The sequence below is a fragment of the Glandiceps talaboti genome, chromosome 2 (assembly GCF_964340395.1).
Source record: "Glandiceps talaboti chromosome 2, keGlaTala1.1, whole genome shotgun sequence".
Classification (NCBI taxonomy): Eukaryota; Metazoa; Hemichordata; class Enteropneusta; family Spengelidae; genus Glandiceps; species Glandiceps talaboti.
Window position 1 is genome coordinate 24902234 of NC_135550.1, and position 18881 is coordinate 24921114.

The 18881-nt window shown below is 35.6% G+C and overlaps 1 protein-coding gene across 1 annotated transcript; it reads right to left on the reverse strand.

Annotated features, from left to right (window-relative positions):
• Positions 1-1743: 1743 nt before the first annotated feature.
• LOC144445882 (uncharacterized) lies at positions 1744-13932 on the reverse strand. The gene is made up of 13 exons (XM_078135527.1): positions 13894-13932; positions 12873-12937; positions 12515-12593; positions 11084-11202; positions 10322-10414; positions 9702-9798; positions 9080-9226; positions 7626-7805; positions 6828-6910; positions 5991-6139; positions 5632-5702; positions 3533-3568; positions 1744-2379 (listed from the first exon to the last, which is right to left on the reverse strand). Exons 1-13 carry the CDS (start codon positions 13930-13932, stop codon positions 1744-1746), a joined length of 1794 nt encoding a protein of 597 aa, XP_077991653.1.
• Positions 13933-18881: the final 4949 nt, after the last annotated feature.

Sequence of the window (18881 nt, forward strand, 5' to 3'; positions counted from 1 at the left end):
GTACAAGAAGTCACTATTGTTTTTGCGTCATTGCTTTCCAACAAAATAAGCGAAAACAAGTCTTCAGCAAAAGTGTCCAGGTTTAGAGTATATTGAAATGTGAGTCGGACGGTTCTGTCAATTTGAAACAGTGTTTCGTTTTTATGAATTTCAATATTATATTAATATGTACACATTCATTTCTCATCGAATTTTAACTTTGTCAACTGTAACGTCACTGATTATCGACATGGTAAAATTACCAACGGTTAGGGGATCTTTCTTTTCAAATAATTTATCCTCTCTACATGAAGTGAGTAACTTCTCTAACTTGTATCATACGTAGATTTCAAACTTTAAACAGTCTCTTAAACACGTTTTCTTTACTTTTTGCATTTCTTTCAATCAATTCGCACGTATTTTCCGCTTTTTAAACACTAGCCACCACTCCCGACGATTACCAGAGGACCAAAAGACAAGTTGTCTTATCCAGCTTGTGGTGAATAAACGCAAACAATACACAGGTTTACTTTATTTGGGTATCCACCGATTGAATTAGCATATCGTGATTGTTTCTAAAAGAAAGAATTGTCTAATCCCAATATCCCCATTTATTTGTGATTAGTTGTAAGCGACGGGAATGGAAGTAAACAGTCTATATTGAGTTATGGTGTAGTGGCCTTTGACTTTCGTTGTCCATCGTACTAGTAACTGTTCATGATAGCTTGCCATTTGCTACAATTAAAGGCTTAAACCTCTTGGCGGCATTTAAACGAAGTTATGCCATTTTCTCTTTTCATAATGACTGACAGCGAATTGGCTTTATTTTGTAAATAAACCAAGAAGTTAAAAAGACAATAGATATTGCAGTTCTGTCTAAAATAATTACAAATTGCATTTATTACATCGAAATGATATAATGAAGTACTTTTGTTACATATCATACATAATACCAAGCCAACGCATTGTTGGATTACCATCCCATAGGAGGCTCAGAGTGAATTCTTAGTCTAACAGCCATTGGACAAGTTGAATCTACATTGCAACAGTCGAGTATAATTATGGACGGACAGTTTGTATGGACACTTTGTAAGCATTTTCAAACAAAGATAAATCGAAATGACAGACAAGCAACCAAAACAGTACGATACAAGAAACAAAAAAACAAAACCGTCAAACGGAATCGTACAAAGCAAATTGAAAGGCACTGTCCAAGACAATGCGTAAATAAAAAACGACTTATTAAAGCAGATTGATGAATGAATTATTGTTTTTGTACAGCCTTTCCAGTAAACTCGGATGAATGTAAACTTCTCTATAGATGTGCTTAGTTCAGGTACACGTTTTCGATGTCTTTGGCAACTTATCATTAATATGTGCTTGCTTGGAACTAAATCATCAATCTTACAAATAAGATCGTCAGCAAATAATAAATAGAAAATAGAAATAAATACTAGCGCCTAGTAACATTAGTAGTTTGAAGTGTATGTTTTGTCGACTGATAGGTAATGCACTGTAGTAACATTTTTAATTTGCCTGTCGTGTTTTTTTATTGTCCTTTATTGTGATTCTCCTATGACCTAAATTAACAAAACCAGACTCGTTGTGCATTAATAATACTCGGACCACAAATCAATTGTTTTGTAGTGTGAGATTAATAGAGAGTTCCAGTAGTTGGCTTCAAAACAATGGTAATGCTTCTTGCTGTAATATCATATTTTGGACGGTTTAAATTGGTAAGTTTACTAAATAACATCATAGTCATCAGAAGTCACTCTCATAGCTAGCATCACTTAAATATGACCCTATGTCACTGATGTCCCCCGTTCGGTCTGATTCTTGGTCCACAGACAGCAGGGCACTTGTGATAGGTTGAGTACTGACTGATTCTGTGGCTTCAGAGAATTCATCTGTTTCGGTATCCGTTAATTCAAACTTAAAGGGTGTTGGTTCTTGCTGTATTACCCCGTTTATGCTGATTCCTGGCACCACAGTTTCTCTCATTTTCACCGCGGAGCAAGGGCCACGATCGAGCGGTGCTTTCTCTATCGTAAGTTTTGGAATCTCACGTATTTGTCTTTGGCAATGATTATTTCCGTTCGATGTGCAGTCTTGCAGAAAAGTCCCATTCAAATTTTCAGTTCGTTTTTGGCGGTCTAACTTGCGATTTGAACGTCGTAATCCACGAATGCAACGCAGTGATGACTCATCGCTGCTACAGTCGACTTTCCGATGATGTGTTCTATGTTTGTTGAGTGTATCCAGATTGAAATCAAAGCGAGATCGTACTTTCCCATTTTTCAATTTTCCATCAACCCTTTGCTCAAGTTCGGAGACTCTCAGGAGTGCACGACGGAGTTCCAAATCTCGTTGTTGTAGAAGCGATGTTAATTTGTCACACTGTAAACATATACGACAAGTCTGTCAGATTAGTATGATCATGATCTATCAGATATCAACCAAGAGTTTAATAACAGTTACAAAAATACAATTTCTTAAGTTTCCAAAATCATAATTACAGACAAAATGGATGAAATATTCGAAACACTTCTGGCTCTATAGTGGCTTGTATCCACACTACTAGTCGCAAAACTGGAAACAAACACATCACTTTGGTGGCATTCCTGACTGTATGGTCATGACGAAGTTATAAATCCCACTTTGGTGGCATTCCTGACTGTATGGTCATAACGAAGTTATAAATCTCAAAATTGTTATTTACGACGTTTGTGCTTGAATGTTTGTTTTGTTTTGTTTTGCAAACCAGGTGAAAACTTGAAAACATGTATAAACATGTAGGCAGCGCGGATACTATGTAGCACTCAATTAAATAACAACATCGTGCAATTGGATGTTTTAAAGAGCAAGATATAAAAAAAATCAAAGTAACACAATATGTAGTCTATCAGCTAGCCCTCGGATGTTCTTCCGATAAAATACGACACACAGCCGAACAACGCTATCGAGGATGGAACATCGGGCAGGCCCTCACATGCGAACTTCGTTCGCTTATAGTTATAGCATCGAAAGAAAGCCCGAACGTCTAGCAGCAAGACTACACAATATGTTGACAAATAAAACCAACAGAAAGATTATGTGAATTTCGTCTCGAAGCATACAGACTTACAGTGATTTTACACTATAACCAACACAACTTATCACGTGATGCGTCAGACGACATGTCTGTGCGTTGATGTCACCGATTGACATATCGCTAAATATCGGTTACATCTCAGCCCACTATGATTCTTAGTGGTCTGAGGTTACACATATCTGCATAATTTGTCTTCTCGCTCTCTTAGCCTGTTTGCTTCGAACACTGCAACTCCAATGCGATGATGTTCAGACATTTATCACGGTCTATGCATGTGACAACAACGTTAACAACAACGTTAACAACAACAACGTTAACAGCAACAACAACAACAACAACAACAACAACAACAACAACAACAACAACAACAAAAACGCCATACAGACATGTTGTATACCTAGCCTCCTCAGTAGTATGGGCGTGGCCTATACTAATCAGTATCTGTTCTGACTTACTCACCTTTTCCGCTAGATCTTGCACCCTATACTTTGTAGCCTGTAAGATAATTTAGAAATAACGTTAACTTGTTACCTTCAATTTTGACACAGTACTTCCTTGGCTAGATCCGGTTTCCGCTGGACTATCCTGGTGATATTATCGAAACTTCCGAGCCAGCTTTTACCTTCAGGCTAGGAATAACACACCCTAAATTCTGTCAGACGGATGTCTCGTATGTAGCTATAGTATGTATTCAATACAATGATATTAAATACTATGGCAGAGTTCTATGACTTGGGAAATCTTTTGAGGTGTGTAATCTCCAAACCATTATCAAGGTTGTTGATTATTTTTATAGCAATTGTTCATGTTTTTGACCCGCACCTTCAAAGTTTGACGTCGTAACAAACTTAATTAGGTTGAGGTGTCATCGATGTCAATGCCTCATTTCCACAAACTATTCTAAAACTACTAGAAGCGTGTGATCTAAGGAATAAAACAGAACGGAAGTAAATATCTGTATCTGATTTCGATTTGTTGACAGACCTAACACTGTCTTCAAGACGATGTGATTAGAACAGTTGATACAGACAATTCATGACGATTAACATCGTCACTCTCATGACAAAAATACGTGAAAAACTCAAAAGAGAAAACGATTTGATTTTCACTAGATTTGTTAAATTTTCTGTAATGACAAATGTATGCTTGGTTTGGTAGTGGTGGTGGTGTTGTGTATGTGTGTTTTATCTTTAAAAAAATAACGACTGTTACGCTCCACTTAGGGTTCAAGTCTCACCATCAGGTTTATGCAAGGCTATATTGCTTTGTAATCCCATGACGTCAGTCTATTCTCAAACCCACGTGAATCTGATATCATAGCTTCATCGCCACCACTTATTTCAACAACAACAAAAATACCAAATTATATCTAGGCCTCTATGAACGGTTACATTACAAGTATAGATCGTATGGGTTATTACTATACCGTATATTTCCTGGTAAATGTATGAGGGAAGAAATAATATATGTTTGTATTTGCATATACATGATGATTCATAACTCATACATCGAAGGCAGGAGTAACGTCAATTGATGACAAAGAATGAATTTAAAGAAGTGTCGTGACGTCATTCAATTCAACCTCAGATAACCAACATAATGCAATCAATACAATGGTAGTCTGAGATTCAACGCAATCATAAAATAAACACTATTCATGTCTGTGTTGGTTGTCTCAGATTGAAAGTATGGAATAATAAATAACACTACGCAAGGCATATTTTCTACTTTAAATTACCATAATGTGAATTTCTTCTTGAATGGAATAACTATGATCCACTGAACATAAATATCTTAGATTTATACATTTAAGGTTTAGTTCATAGATCAGTAATTGGTTGAATGTTAAGGGATCTCCTACTGCGATGTGGTTGATGCGTAGACTGTACGTATGACGTTACTCAGACACCAAACTTGTATTCTATAATGGTCTGCGATGTAGCATGACTAAAGTGACATACACCAACTAACTTATACAGAGGCAATTGACAGTTTTGACAGTTATAGAGGTAAAACTCATATTTCAACCATTCACTTTTTAAAATGAAATGAAAGTATGAACGTTGTTGTAATAAACACATTTTGAGGTAGTCAAAGATGGTGTGAATTTAATAACACAGGAAAGAACATATGTTGAAAAGATTATAATAGAACAGAGCGAGAAGAGCTAACAAAAATAGTCAAAAATTCGTATTTAAAGCAGTTAATCTCATGTAATGTGTTTTAGATGTAGGTTTTTGCAAATGCAAAAGCGAGAGAATATTTACATTGTCTGGTTGCTATGGTAATATATTTACATCTGATTCTGATTTGCCCATCTGTCTCAGTCAGAGTCTATAAATTTGTATTCAAAGCAATGGAGTCGGAGGATTCCATTTTTATCAGATCTGTATAAACCACCTTTAACATAATTATTTCTATTATTGTAGATCTATGCGGTCGACAAATAGTCTTTTTTCAGTGACATGCACTGTTCTTGCATCGGCCAGTGGCATAGTAACTCAATAGGAATTATTTATTGGTATGTTAATTGGACCTTGAATACATTAAATAATTACCTGGCTATCGAATGTCCGTAGTTCATGAATTATGTGTCTCAACTCGCTCATTTCCTTTCCTATTTCTTTGCCTGCAACAAACAGAATATCGACACCAGTCGTTATTACAATGTAAAGATAATGGCTTCCATGTGATCCGACAAATATGTTCATTTTGAAACGGTTATGTTAGCATGTTTGCTGTTTGAGGACATGGAAGCGAGTTGTGATTTCAGATAATAATGAACCAAGTTTTGTATGTGTAAGTACAGGGCCAGGGGCAAAGATATCAACACAGTGATTGTGCAAACTCAAAATGCATACATTGGGTAGAAAATAAGTTGGTAGGTTAAAATAAAAACGATGGCATATACATCTACCTTTCTCTTGTATCCTACTTGGATGCGCCGACACAACTGAATCATTTTTATTTTGAGAAGTTTCTTGTTGACCGTCTTTAGTAGGATCGTCAAAGGATTTTTCTTGACCAGGTATTTGTAAAAGGGCTTCTGATTTCCTCCGCTGGAGTCTAGATATTTCAATCACAGACAAGCATTAAAGAAATAATCGTGAAATTGTAATCACGTGTGTCATATCTGTTAATGGTAAATATCAAAATTGAATATTTACAACGATGGTTAAAAGAGTGTTTTACTACAAATTGAATTTTCCACATGTCACGGTCAATAGTAGAACTTTCAAAATAAGTTGGCCTATTTTTTTTTTCATCGGCGATTCATTCATCGGAAATCTGTAATGAGAACTGTTGTAATATTGAATAGTAAATTACAAGCGATATAACCAGAGTAAACGATAATGAAAAGGAGATGATACTTGTTAGATAGCAGCTTGTTGATTAATTGCAACCATTTACTAAATGCCACTGCCGGCAGGCAAGGCGTGTTATATGCACGACCCCATCTGTCATAACAATTTCTGATCATTTTCATTATACGATCGCGAGTATGCACACTAATCAGAATCCATGGCAACCATTTGCGTGTAGACTCAGGAATCAAGTTTGTTTTCCAGTTCATGATGATATACTTAAAATGAGATAAAATCCTAAAGCAATATTAATGAACCGATTCGACTGAGGAATATTAAGTTAGCAACCCTGTTTATTGATGCCATAATGGTACAATACAAGTAAAACTCTCGATAGTAGATATCCTAGAGAAATGCCACTATCATGTTTCACTTCCAGATAATCTTACCTCGCAGCTTCTTTATTCTTCTCCATTCTATCGCGACCATATTTTTCCAATACTTTCTTTGCATCTGGGTATTCTACGAGCGCCTAGGTGTCACATAGAATATCGGCAAAACAAAGAGTAAAAAAAGAAAGAAAATCAAATCTGATGTCTTGCTCGAGGAGCCTTTGGAATGATTGGTTTGTTCTCACGATACGGCAAGAATATGATAAAAAAGTGAATCAAGATTAACCTCTGACCCCCCTCCTTTTTTGGATTATTATTATTTTTCTTTTAGCAGAAACTGATTTTCCCACTAAATACATTAATAACGACTACATCAGAATTGTCGTGTTTTTGCATGACAAACTGAGTCTGTGGAGAGGACGCTTCTCAAACATGCAATGATTAAAGAAGTGATTTATTCACAGACTTATGCATTTTAAGCGCTGTCGGCAATTTTCTGCATAATTGATAGTAGCAATTGCTGAGCATAGGTTTATTAAATAATTTAACGAAGTGTGTTTTATTAGCACAAAACCAACGGCATTTCACACAAAAAATTCCAATGATACTTTGTAAAGTAATTATAAATTAAGGATGGAAAATGTTCAGCGTGTGCGTATTTTTCATCCAAAATATGGAACAGGTGGTTCTAACATGGTGAGATGGGCGGAGGCAGTTTGGAATTAGGACAGACATAAAATGCAGTGGTCGTTTATAAAAGCATGGGCTTAGGGTTAAATGCATTACAAGGACCTAAAGGCAGAATGTATGTTAGAGACTCAAACTAGAACAGATCGTTGGACGCGTGTATGATACCTGCATTAAATCCTTTTTTGAGAGGCACAAAAGTTCAGAATAGCCAAGCGACACCACATCAGCCGTCCTTCTGTTTTGTCCTTCGTCTAGCTTTAGTAAGCTGATCTCACCAAAATAATTTCCACCTGATAGAGTCGCCACTACCATTTTCTGAAACGTCGCGGGGTCCTGGACGACGACCTGGAAGGAAATGTGTGATCATAATTTCATATTTAATATTAAGATGAAACCCAAATCACATATATATAAGTTAATAAGGATGAAAGCATCTATTTGCTTTGCAGAATGATCAAAAATTGTAATCATATCGGAAGCAACCATCAAAACATCACAGGCAAAGAGTCCGATGTCGGAAACTTGATACCATTCCTTCCAAACATATGTGAACGATTTAAACTAAAATTCTTACATAAATTGATAAATATTGCCGCTTTGACTCATCTGAAAATTGAGTTACAAGAAAATGGCATACAAAAGAAGATTTTTTGAAACGTGTCATGGTAAAGTTGTTAAAACATTTGATAATGAAGGGGAGAGAAGGGGATAAACGTCTTCATTTTTAAAAGAACAACAAAATCAAACAATGTAAACAACAACAACAACATAATCAAAGTAAACAACAATAGAAACAATTATGAAGACTTCGTTTTGATCAATGAAAACATTTATTTAATTTCATTAGAATCAGTTGTATAGCGCCATCGGCGATTGCATCGATCGGAACTACTTCCATGATGCTATCTACAATCATACAGATAAACACCAAAAACAAAACTAAAAAAGAAAAAAGAACATCAAAATCAACAACAACAATAACAGCAACAGCAGCAGCAGCAGCAACAACAACAACAACAACAAAACAGGGGAAGATACTGCCGAGATTCTCTTATAAAGGCACTAAAAAGCCGGGTCAACGAACAAGGGCAGACCAGTCAATCTAAATATTCTCTTATGTTGTGCAAGAATACACAAATGTAAATACATCAACGTGTAAGTTTCATAAATTCCATGTTTGGTACGCCTGAAAACCGCACGTGGCGGCAATGAACATATCTCTCCTCAAATGAGATTTTTAGCATGGATCATGAAATGGTCGCAATTCACCGCCAGATGTTGGAAACAGCAGATCGCGTGTATCGGCAGTTGTCTAAATGGTAATTGTCCAGTTTGCGACGGAAATGTGAAACTTCGGAATACCAAACAAGCACTCAGTTAAAGATGTTTTCCAGTGTGATTAATTTTCAACCAGCGACCATAGTGTAACTCAGCCTTTATTTCTTATTCATTGAATACATCGAGACGGTGTCTATCCAGATCATGACGTCATCGTTGTTAACTAGGTTTTGATGTGACTACACAAAACGTGCTGGGAAGGGATCCGGGGGATGGGAAGTGTTGCTTGTTGATCACTTTGTTTGTTATAAAGTCACAATCGTCCAATCGAGAAAACTAACCTGTACTTTGCCATGATTGATAATATACATTTCGCGACCTATTTCACCAGTCCGACAGATGTAGTCCCCCGGGGAGTAGATTTGAGATCTCAGCTTCAAAACAAGTTCACACAACAATCCTTCATCGCAATCTTCAAATATTTTCACCTCATAAATTTTAAAACATAAAAAATATCACAAACATTAATATACATATTTCAATAAATTTTCAAAACTTGAATAAGAACCTTGCCAAACCCCAAGGGAGTCTGAAATCACATCATACATTTTATTTGGATTATAATCTCGATATACGAACGTGACGCAGCCGATAAAGTTTAAAGGGTCAGCTACGTATATTGAAATTGTTATTCTGTATTAGAAAGAACGACAAAATTTGTCGTTAAATTAACGAAAACACAAATGTATACATATTAAATAGAATAGAAATGGTTCTTTTTTAATCTCAAGTATCAGTTCGTAAAGTTATAAGCTAATAAGGGCAATAAAGCGACTTTAATTGGCTAAAGGAATTTCATTCTCTACAAAAAACAGTGTTTGTCAGGTGAACTTTTCTGGTCTTCCGACAGGTGTCCCCTGGTAAACACTGTTACATGGTAATGTGATCAGGAAATACGTTTACCTTTCGAAGAGTTTCTAAGTGTACATGGATTGCTATTTCTGCCCGTAATCGCTGAGGGAGCATTTCAAGAAAATGTTGATCATCTAAGGCTTGAGTTCTAAGCAAAGATTTTTTGTACATGGAAAAACAAGACAATTCAGTATATTGATAAATTAGTCAGAACGTATCCGTACTTGACACAACTTTCACTATAAGTTCGTCGTCAGTATTTCTTCACAACGTTACAAAGAGTTTAAAAAACACTGTTTCGATTAATGAAATTCTGTCAAGTTGTAGATTGTTTGAATGGAATGGAATATATATATATATATATATATATATATATATATACGTTTACCTTTCGTGTCTGATGATCGCAATATGCGTGAAACTCCGAGTTACACCCAAGAAAGAGTTCCAGTACTACCAAAACTATATATATATATATATATATATATATATATATATATATATATATATATATATATATATATATATATATATATATATATGTGTGTGTGTGTGTGTAATCTATATTTGTGTGTGTATCTATATGTGTGTGACGGTCTATATTGTGTGACTATGTCTGTATATGTGTATGTGTCTATCGACTTTCATAAAATAAATAACGTAATATTTACCTGTGCCATGCATAGTCAGACCATTTCTTAACACGGTTTTGTAAGCTGTCTGGAACTTCTCGATGGTTCATGTAAAATTTTATTGCATCCATTCTAAAAAAAGACAGATGGACAGATTTTTTTTTTTTTTAAAAATGAAACAAACTTTAAGACTCATTGGTAGATAAAATCGCTTATATTTCTTCGATTCGTTTTCATATAGTTAGGAAACACCGACTCGGACAGATTACCAACACTGAGGAAATGTATGGATACCTGTGTTTTGGGTATAACACAAATCTTTTCGCACGGTTCATTTTGATGTGATAGAAAAAAAAGTGGAAAAGGGTGACACCCATTGCCTGTATTATTAATGATTATACAATGTAACAAGTATATGTATGCTTTTCATTCAGTTGGAACGTCAACCCTTCCGATCCGAAGGCTTCACATAAGTCCGTGTTTTGTGTCGTCTTGTAAATAAACAATTATTTTAATTTCCATTGAAATGAGTTTTGTAAAGTTACAAATAATGTACTTATTTCAATCAAGGATATTTCCAAACACATCAGTCATGTCCTAAGAAATTGGTCCCGCTTATTCTTAAACCACAAAGACAGCGCCATCTAAGGTACACTAAACAACCCCGTCATCATATGTACCACAAATGGTCTTGCCTGACCGGATTCACATATCAGAAAGCACCAGGAAACAATTAACGTGGGGAAATCGCAACAAAAAGTCCAAGAGGTTAATCACAGAGAAAGTTGAAAGATTTCTTACTTGGCTTGGAATTCCTGTCTGGCCGCATTCATGTTGCTGATGACGTCACCAACATTGCCCACCACCGCAGCGAACAAAAAGACGCCAATGAGGAATGTAATGCCTGTAAATATGTACTCCTGCATAGGTCAAGAAATACAAAGAAGCAGTTTGATTTTTAATGACTATTGTACACTTTGTAAGCTTATATATACATAATCTTGTCAAGACATCTCATCATCAATTCACTAAAAGAATATTGGAAGGCTAACAATGTAGGCTTGACCAGCGCCCTCTAAGTCTAAAATGTAGGCTTTCTATTCAGGATTACCTGATTGTGCAGAATTGGAAAAAAGTCGTGGTAACGAAGCCAGATTCCAAGTCAGAGAACGTCTCAAGTGTACTTGAATATTCTCATCACACTGCATAACCTGTATTGATTTTAGCCTAGACACTAAATGACGATGAACAGTTTTTTATTTATTATTCAGGGCTGCATCTCCCTTTTTATTCGACAGTCACGCAGACTTATCAAATTAAGAAGACAAGACAAAACGCAAAGAATTTCAACTATAAAGTCTGTCCGTTGTTCTGACTGACTGACTGACTGACTGACTGACTGACTGACTGACTGACTGACTAGCTGACTGAATGACTGACTGCCTGCCAATCTGTCTGTTTGTATGACTGGCTAACTGTCCATCCATCCGAGATCCTTCGTCTGTCTGTCTGTCTGTCTGTCTGTCTGTCTGTCTGTCTGTCTGTCTGTCTGTCTGTCTGTCTGTCTGTCTGTATGTATGTATGTATGTATGTATGTATGTATGTATGCATGCATACATGTCTCTCTGTCTGTTTTGTTGTCTCTGTCTGTCTGTCTGTCTGTCTGTCTGTCTGTCTGTCTGTCTGTCTGTCTGTCTAGTTGGCTGTACAGTCCTGTATTTGATAAATGACGCCTCGCTGAATTAGATCGATATGAAATGTTGTCAAACTTTGACACACACAATGTACATAACGTTCGATGTGTTGAATGCATTTGTTATGCAATCTGTATCACGTGATTTACAACCCATATGATCAACAATTTGAATGAAGGATCGAACTTCAACAATGAATTGATAATCAGATCGCGATATGTATGATGAAAAATTCTGAAGGTGAAGTAGTGTCGTTCTGACTCGAAATCCTTTTAATTTACTGGCTGAGTTAAATCCATCAATAATAAGTAAACGACATGCCATTATTATTACCTGTTAACTACCTAGTAATTCAACATGGAATTCAATCTTTTAGACGATAATCAGTTTATGTACTCACTATATTAGTAACAGGCCCTTGCGTTCCCCCGATGGTTGTCAGGGTTACAGTCGACCAATACAAAGACCGAATGTATTTGCTGCATTGAAACAGAGAACAAAAAAACAGGCAATAATATTCCGTATGGAATAGACTTACTATGTCTGTCTGAGGTAAGGGTGTTTCTCCAATTGTAGTAAGAGTCATGGTAGACCAGTAGATGCACAGAATATACTTCCTGTGAAGAATTTATGTCAAAATATGAGAATTAAGGCGAATGAAAACGAAAGTGTGAAAAAACTAAACGATAACGACGTATGGGGGCGTACTTCATACTGGTCATCAAAGGTAACATCATGCACGCGAACATGTATTTTTTTTTGCGATTCTCATGAAACTGTTCGCTCTCCTTGTCTCCTTTTAGTAAAATATAAAGTTCAATTTTAAATACTTAAGTGTAGTATTTTGTGGGTTTTTCTAGAAAAAGAAGAGAGACTAAATATTATAACCGTCTTACCTAACGAATCCTTTATACTCTGTGCTATTTGGATATACCCAGTCATTTGTTCCAAACCCCTCCATCTGCAGATGATGAATATGTTAGTTCAGTTAGCACAACATTTTCGTAATTCTAAATGGATATTGTATCAAAAAAATATATTATTACATTGTTGTATTTTTCCTGCCAGTCTAACAAATACTGCATGGCGATGCGTTCATTTTAATGATTTATGTTTTCTTCTCCTCAGAAGCCCTTGCATCAAGTTTCTATTTTTTTAATCATGACATTTGACTGTATCCCATAATCATAAAATTCAATAGACTCTGTCTATTCAATAAACTACTATATACTGTCTATTTTGGCTTCTTGCTTTCCTGTATCAAGTTGGCAGGGGGTAATTATTGGAAAAATAACATTTTAGAGTAATTATATCTGGAAAGTATGAAATACAACCGAGCTGAGTACGATGATAAATTCCAGAACGCTTATAGTTAAGGTGATATGCGCATCGTGGTCGTCTCAGTAGAACAAGGTAACGCTAATATTGAATAGTAGGTTGGTCTGTAGTATAATGCGTAACATGGACTCACCTCTGATAGCATGTAATAGAAACAGCCTATCCAATGTATAACCACAGCCAGGTATAAGGACAATTTGAAAGCCCGTAGGCGATTAGGGTTACTCGTTCGACTTTTAAAATCAGAAACAAAATTGTGAAAGGTTTCATTACGACGACCAAATTACAGTGTGCCTCATTACACAGGTCAATTGAACTTTAAAATTTACAAAATATTGAAAGATAAACATAAAATTGAATGACATTACACATTTCTTAAGTGCATACTTGAATAATAATCGATACATTGCCAATTAAAATAACAACATGTGTATTTCCATGGTTACAAAAAGAAAGACTTCGACTTTGAGTCGGTTGTATTTTGGTAATTAACCGAATACATTCGAATTTTACGCACAAGAAAACGCAGAAAGGTAATTCTTGGTAAAAAAAAAACACGAGATAGAACGATGCACTGACCTGTCTGTAACCTGGAAGAAAATTGACATAGTGTGCCATTTTAGTAATCTCGGCAGTCGCAAGATTGGTATCAATGCACACTCTGAAACAAAATAGTAAACACGTGACTTAATACGTCATATATTCTCACCGATCTTTACACATTCGATGAAATAAGATACAGGTGGACGTTACATAAATCTTTGAAGTCTTAAAACCATTCCCACATGACTATCACAAATTCGATCATTACAACTTCATTTATAATTTTTTTAATTTCACCATTGTATGTCAATTCTTCACTTAATAACACAAAACAATTAGACATTGTCAAGCATCGTCGCAAACCATGGCCTCTCTTTTACGACACCGTCGAAACTCTCGTTATTTCGAAGTGTAGCGGAAGAAATAACAGTTTTACTTTGGTATGAACACTTTTAATACAAATTGCAAGGCTAAATTGTATCTTATTGGGTTATTTAAAATCTTTTGAATTATGGAGAATGGGTACGAGGTTATAAAAGAGGCTGTTTTTTTTAAAAAAATCCCTAGCCTACTAAAACAGTCAGAGACCCGCTAATTGACAGAAAGCAAAATTACTGATCCCCTCGCCCCCACTCCGAAATACAACCCGCGAAAAAACACGAGTGCGTTTGCTTGAATGACGTGACCTAGGGGAAGAATTCACACAATACTGGGTATAAAAAACAACATTACAACTGATACAAAACAACAGCGGGCGTCTCTGATTAAAATTTCTGACGTTGCCAAGTACACAGTATTTGAGTCAAATTAAGCGTTTGTAAGCATAGCAATTACATGACTTTTTACGACGTCTGACCCCTGACCCCTTCCAATATACCAGACACTTTCCAAATCAACTTTTGAAAAGAACACAATTATGTGACTGAGATAAAGTTAGCACTTAGTTTTAAACACCAACATATGGAACTATAATTATCCATCATTAACCTGTGCATAGACTTCATCTACGCTGGGCTAGTCAGACAGGGTGACAAAACGTAAGGCTTGCAAAGAAATTGGTTTAAAATGACAAGAACTATGATAAAATCGTCGTTTCTTGCGTCAGGGATATTAATTATTTAAAGAAAGATGGTGAGTTAAAATATTGTTCTTTTCACAGAATCAATGCCATTTGACGGTGAAAACATAAAGTTGATGAACAGATTCGTAATAGCAGATCTATTTGGATCTATTTTGTGACATTTGAAATGAACGCCCACAGCTGTTTCAATCTTCAATCGAAAAATAATGTATCAATGACGCACTGGGATGAGAGATGAAAAACTTAAGTAATTAGGAAATAGTTGGGCATGTTTCTTGTTCATGAATGGCATAGTACAACAGAAACTATGAAGACAATTGTGTTTTTGAAAATCGAGCGTCACAGCATCATTAAAGCTGACAGGTTTACTTGTTACAGTACATAAAAATAACACCCAGCAGTGGATTATTTATAACGTAAGGAAACAGTAATAACCTAAAACACATTTTCTATCATTTTCGTCTTCGCGTCGACGTCAGACTTTTATCCAATAACATAATTGAGGCAATTTCAACAGAGATATCGCGATTAAAATCTAGATATTACAATTGTACTTATGGAATTTGAATTTCAAAAATTGCAAGGTCAACAGTGCAGGCGTATCGTTTACACTGTTGGAGTTCCTTCTGGCACATACAATTGACTTTAAACTCAACTTCGCATCCAATTTCATCTAGTTTGTATATATATATATATTATTCAATTTAGTCCACAAGTCCGCTACTCGAGCCCGGAATATGCAAATTAAGACAAGTACGTCAATCCATTATGGTAGAAATGAATACCAACCTAGTTACGGCAAATCATAATTGTGACCGATTCGTGATTCGTGAATAAAATAGTTATTTCTTTCATACGTTCACAGTACAATCAGTTGTGATATTAAGTCAACATTGTGAGAAGAAAATTATTTCACGCACGCATCTCAAGAAATATTTAAGTCTTGAACATACAGAGTCCGAAGTCTCCAGAAATATTTAAGTCTTGAACATATAGAGTCGGAAAGAATCCAAGTACCCAATGTCGACATGTAACACAGGTGATGTCGTTGAATATTGGTGATATAGGTTGAATGTATAGGGTACATAGATTGAATCTACATGATACAGATTGAATCTATAGGTGATATAGGTGTGATATATTCTTTGAATCAAGGTGATACAGGTTGAAAACATAGGTGATATATGTTGAATATATGTGATATAGTTTGATCTAGGAGAGATAGGTTCAATATGTCGATGATATAAGGGATATAACTTGAATCTAAGTGATACAGGTTTAATATATGTGATATACAGTAGCTTGAATCTAGTTGATATAGTTTGGATATGTAGGTGATACAGGTTGAATACATAGGTAATATAGATTGAATCTAGTGAGATGCGTTGAATATGTAGGTGATATAGGTAAGCATATATGTGACACAGGTTGAATATATAGGTGACATAGGTGAGTATATAGGTGATAAAGGTGAGTATATAGGTGATATAGGTGAGTATATAGGTGACACAGCTTGAATATATAGGTGAGTATATAGGTGATATAGGTTAGTATATAGGTGATAAAGGTGAGTATATAGGTGATATAGGTGAGTATATATGTGACAAAGGTTGAATATATAGGTGATATAGGTGAGTATATAGGTGATAAAGGTTGAGTATATAGGTGTAAAAGGTTGAATATATAGGTGATATGACTTGAGTATATAGGTGGAATATAGGTGGAATGTATAGGTGATGTAGGTGGCATATATGGGTGATATATAAAACTCTAGAATTTGGAGAGCAGCAGGTCAAGTGGAGTCACTCTAGACCTTAAACATCACATCACACAGTGTAATATATCACACACTCTGAAAGATTCTTTATCACATCTCAATCAGATTGATGTACATTTAAACAAAATCCTGACTGTGTTGTATCCCATATAGATAAGAACGAATTCCTTGAAACTCTCATTAAAAGCTTGGTATAAACCCGTAGGGGCTGAGAACTACGCTGTAATCATCTTATAAGTGTATTGTCATGGTGTCATGTAGTTACATTAAAAAGATCCCACCGACATCACTTCTTACAAGAGCCAGTAGCGATTGAAATATGATCGATGACACCGAAACGTCACCATAACGAGAACAAATTGTCAATGAGTGTTAAAAGCGTGAGTGATTTCTTAAAAGCAATCAGTCTTTTTATTTGTGCTCGTTATATTCAGAAAATCCTTATACAGCATGAGATCTTGCCGGAGGTTGACACTACTGCACTGTGTCAAAGATGGCGGTACAAAGGGTAGTTTCAAAGATGGCGGTACAAAGATTTGTGTCAAAGATGGCGGTACAAAGGGTAGTTTCAAAGATTGCAGTACACAGATTTGTGTCAAAGATGGAGGTACAAAAATTTTGTGTCAAAGATGACGGTACAAAGATTTGCGTCAAAGATGGTGGTACAAAGATTCGTGTCAAAGATGGCGGTACAAACATTCGTGTCAAAGATGGCGGTACAAAGTCTTATGTCAAAGATGGTGATATATAATGCTGTGTCAAAGATGGCGGTATAAAGTGCTGTGTCAAAGATGGTGGTACAAAGGTTTGTGTCGAAGATGGTGGCATAATGTGCTGTGGAAATGAAAGTAGAACGGATGTCAGATTATATGAAATTTGAAGTATACATTGTTCAGATATAGGGCACGATACTTTTTGTCATCGTCAATTCATACACCAAGACATATGAGATTTGAAGCATGTATTAAAATGGCCACGTGGATGACAAATGGGTATTTATTTTGGATTTTAATTGAATTTCATAAAACATCTCTTCTATATGTTTTACACTGTGAAAAACTATGTAAAACAGCAGCGACCAAATCAGTGTTTGTAGCTCAATAAATTACAAAACGCTAAACAATGTGTGTAAAAAGTTTGTTATTGTATCTACAATAACAAATGTTTTAGACATTTTAAAATGTTTTTTTTTTAATTTATTGAGTTCCACACAAGGATTTAGTAATATGTTGCTTCGCATTGTTTTTTCAAGTATAGAAAACACAGTAGAGTTGTTTTTGAATTAAACATCCAAAATAAATACCCATTGTCCTCCATGTTGCCACTTTAAGATATTGCTTAATTACCAAAAGTCACAAATCATGCAAATAGTTCATCGAAATGAAAAATTACCATCAATCAATATCAAACACGCGCGTCTTGTCAATGTGTGCTTACCAAATTTATGAAATTTGAAACTTGTATTCTTGAGATATTGCCCAATTACCGAAAATCATTAAGTATGCAAATGACTTATAAAAAAATAAGAAAACAAATCTTATAGGATGCGTTTTGTTATAGTCGAAACTTTCAATCTAATATATTTACCGAAACTCATTAATTATGCAAATCGTGTCAGCAAACAGGTAGACAGGCAGAGGGACGAACAAACAGAGAGACAGACAGACATACAGAGAGACAGAGACAGACAGACAGACAGACAGACAGACAGACAGACAGACAGACAGACAGACAGACAGACAGACAGACAGACAGACAGACAGACAGACAGACAAACAAACAAACAAACAAACAAACAAAATCATTACATTACCCTTCCCTTCGGAAGGTAAAAATCCACATGGGGACGACCAAGGATTCAAATGTTGTAAGCTTTGTATTTTCGACATTTATAGGGACTGTAACAATTTAATAAACAGGCATAAAGTACACTTTTCATCGCCAAGGAACAAGCAATCAAGAATTCTTGCATCGAATCACCCGGAGGACGGATCGCCATTGAAATAATGATGCTTTTTTACTTTCAATGAGATAATTGCGATTGGCATATGGAAAAAACGACCTGTGTATGGATAGGTTGTTGATTCCCAAGACAAAATGGAACATAGCCGAAATGCTAGGTCGATATAGTCAAGCTTTCGATCTGTCTTGTTCGCGATCGTTATC

Excerpts from the sequence above, each read along its gene's own strand:
- LOC144445882 (XM_078135527.1), bottom strand. The coding sequence starts at position 13,932 with ATGGCACACTATGTCAATTTTCTTCCAGGTTACAGACAG. Across the intron at positions 10,415-11,083 it reads AGACAGGAATTCCAAGCCAA|AATGGATGCAATAAAATTTT; the intron begins GTAAGAAATCTT and ends GTCTTTTTTTAG. Across the intron at positions 7,806-9,079 it reads TCAATCATGGCAAAGTACAG|GTCGTCGTCCAGGACCCCGC; the intron begins GTTAGTTTTCTC and ends ATTTCCTTCCAG.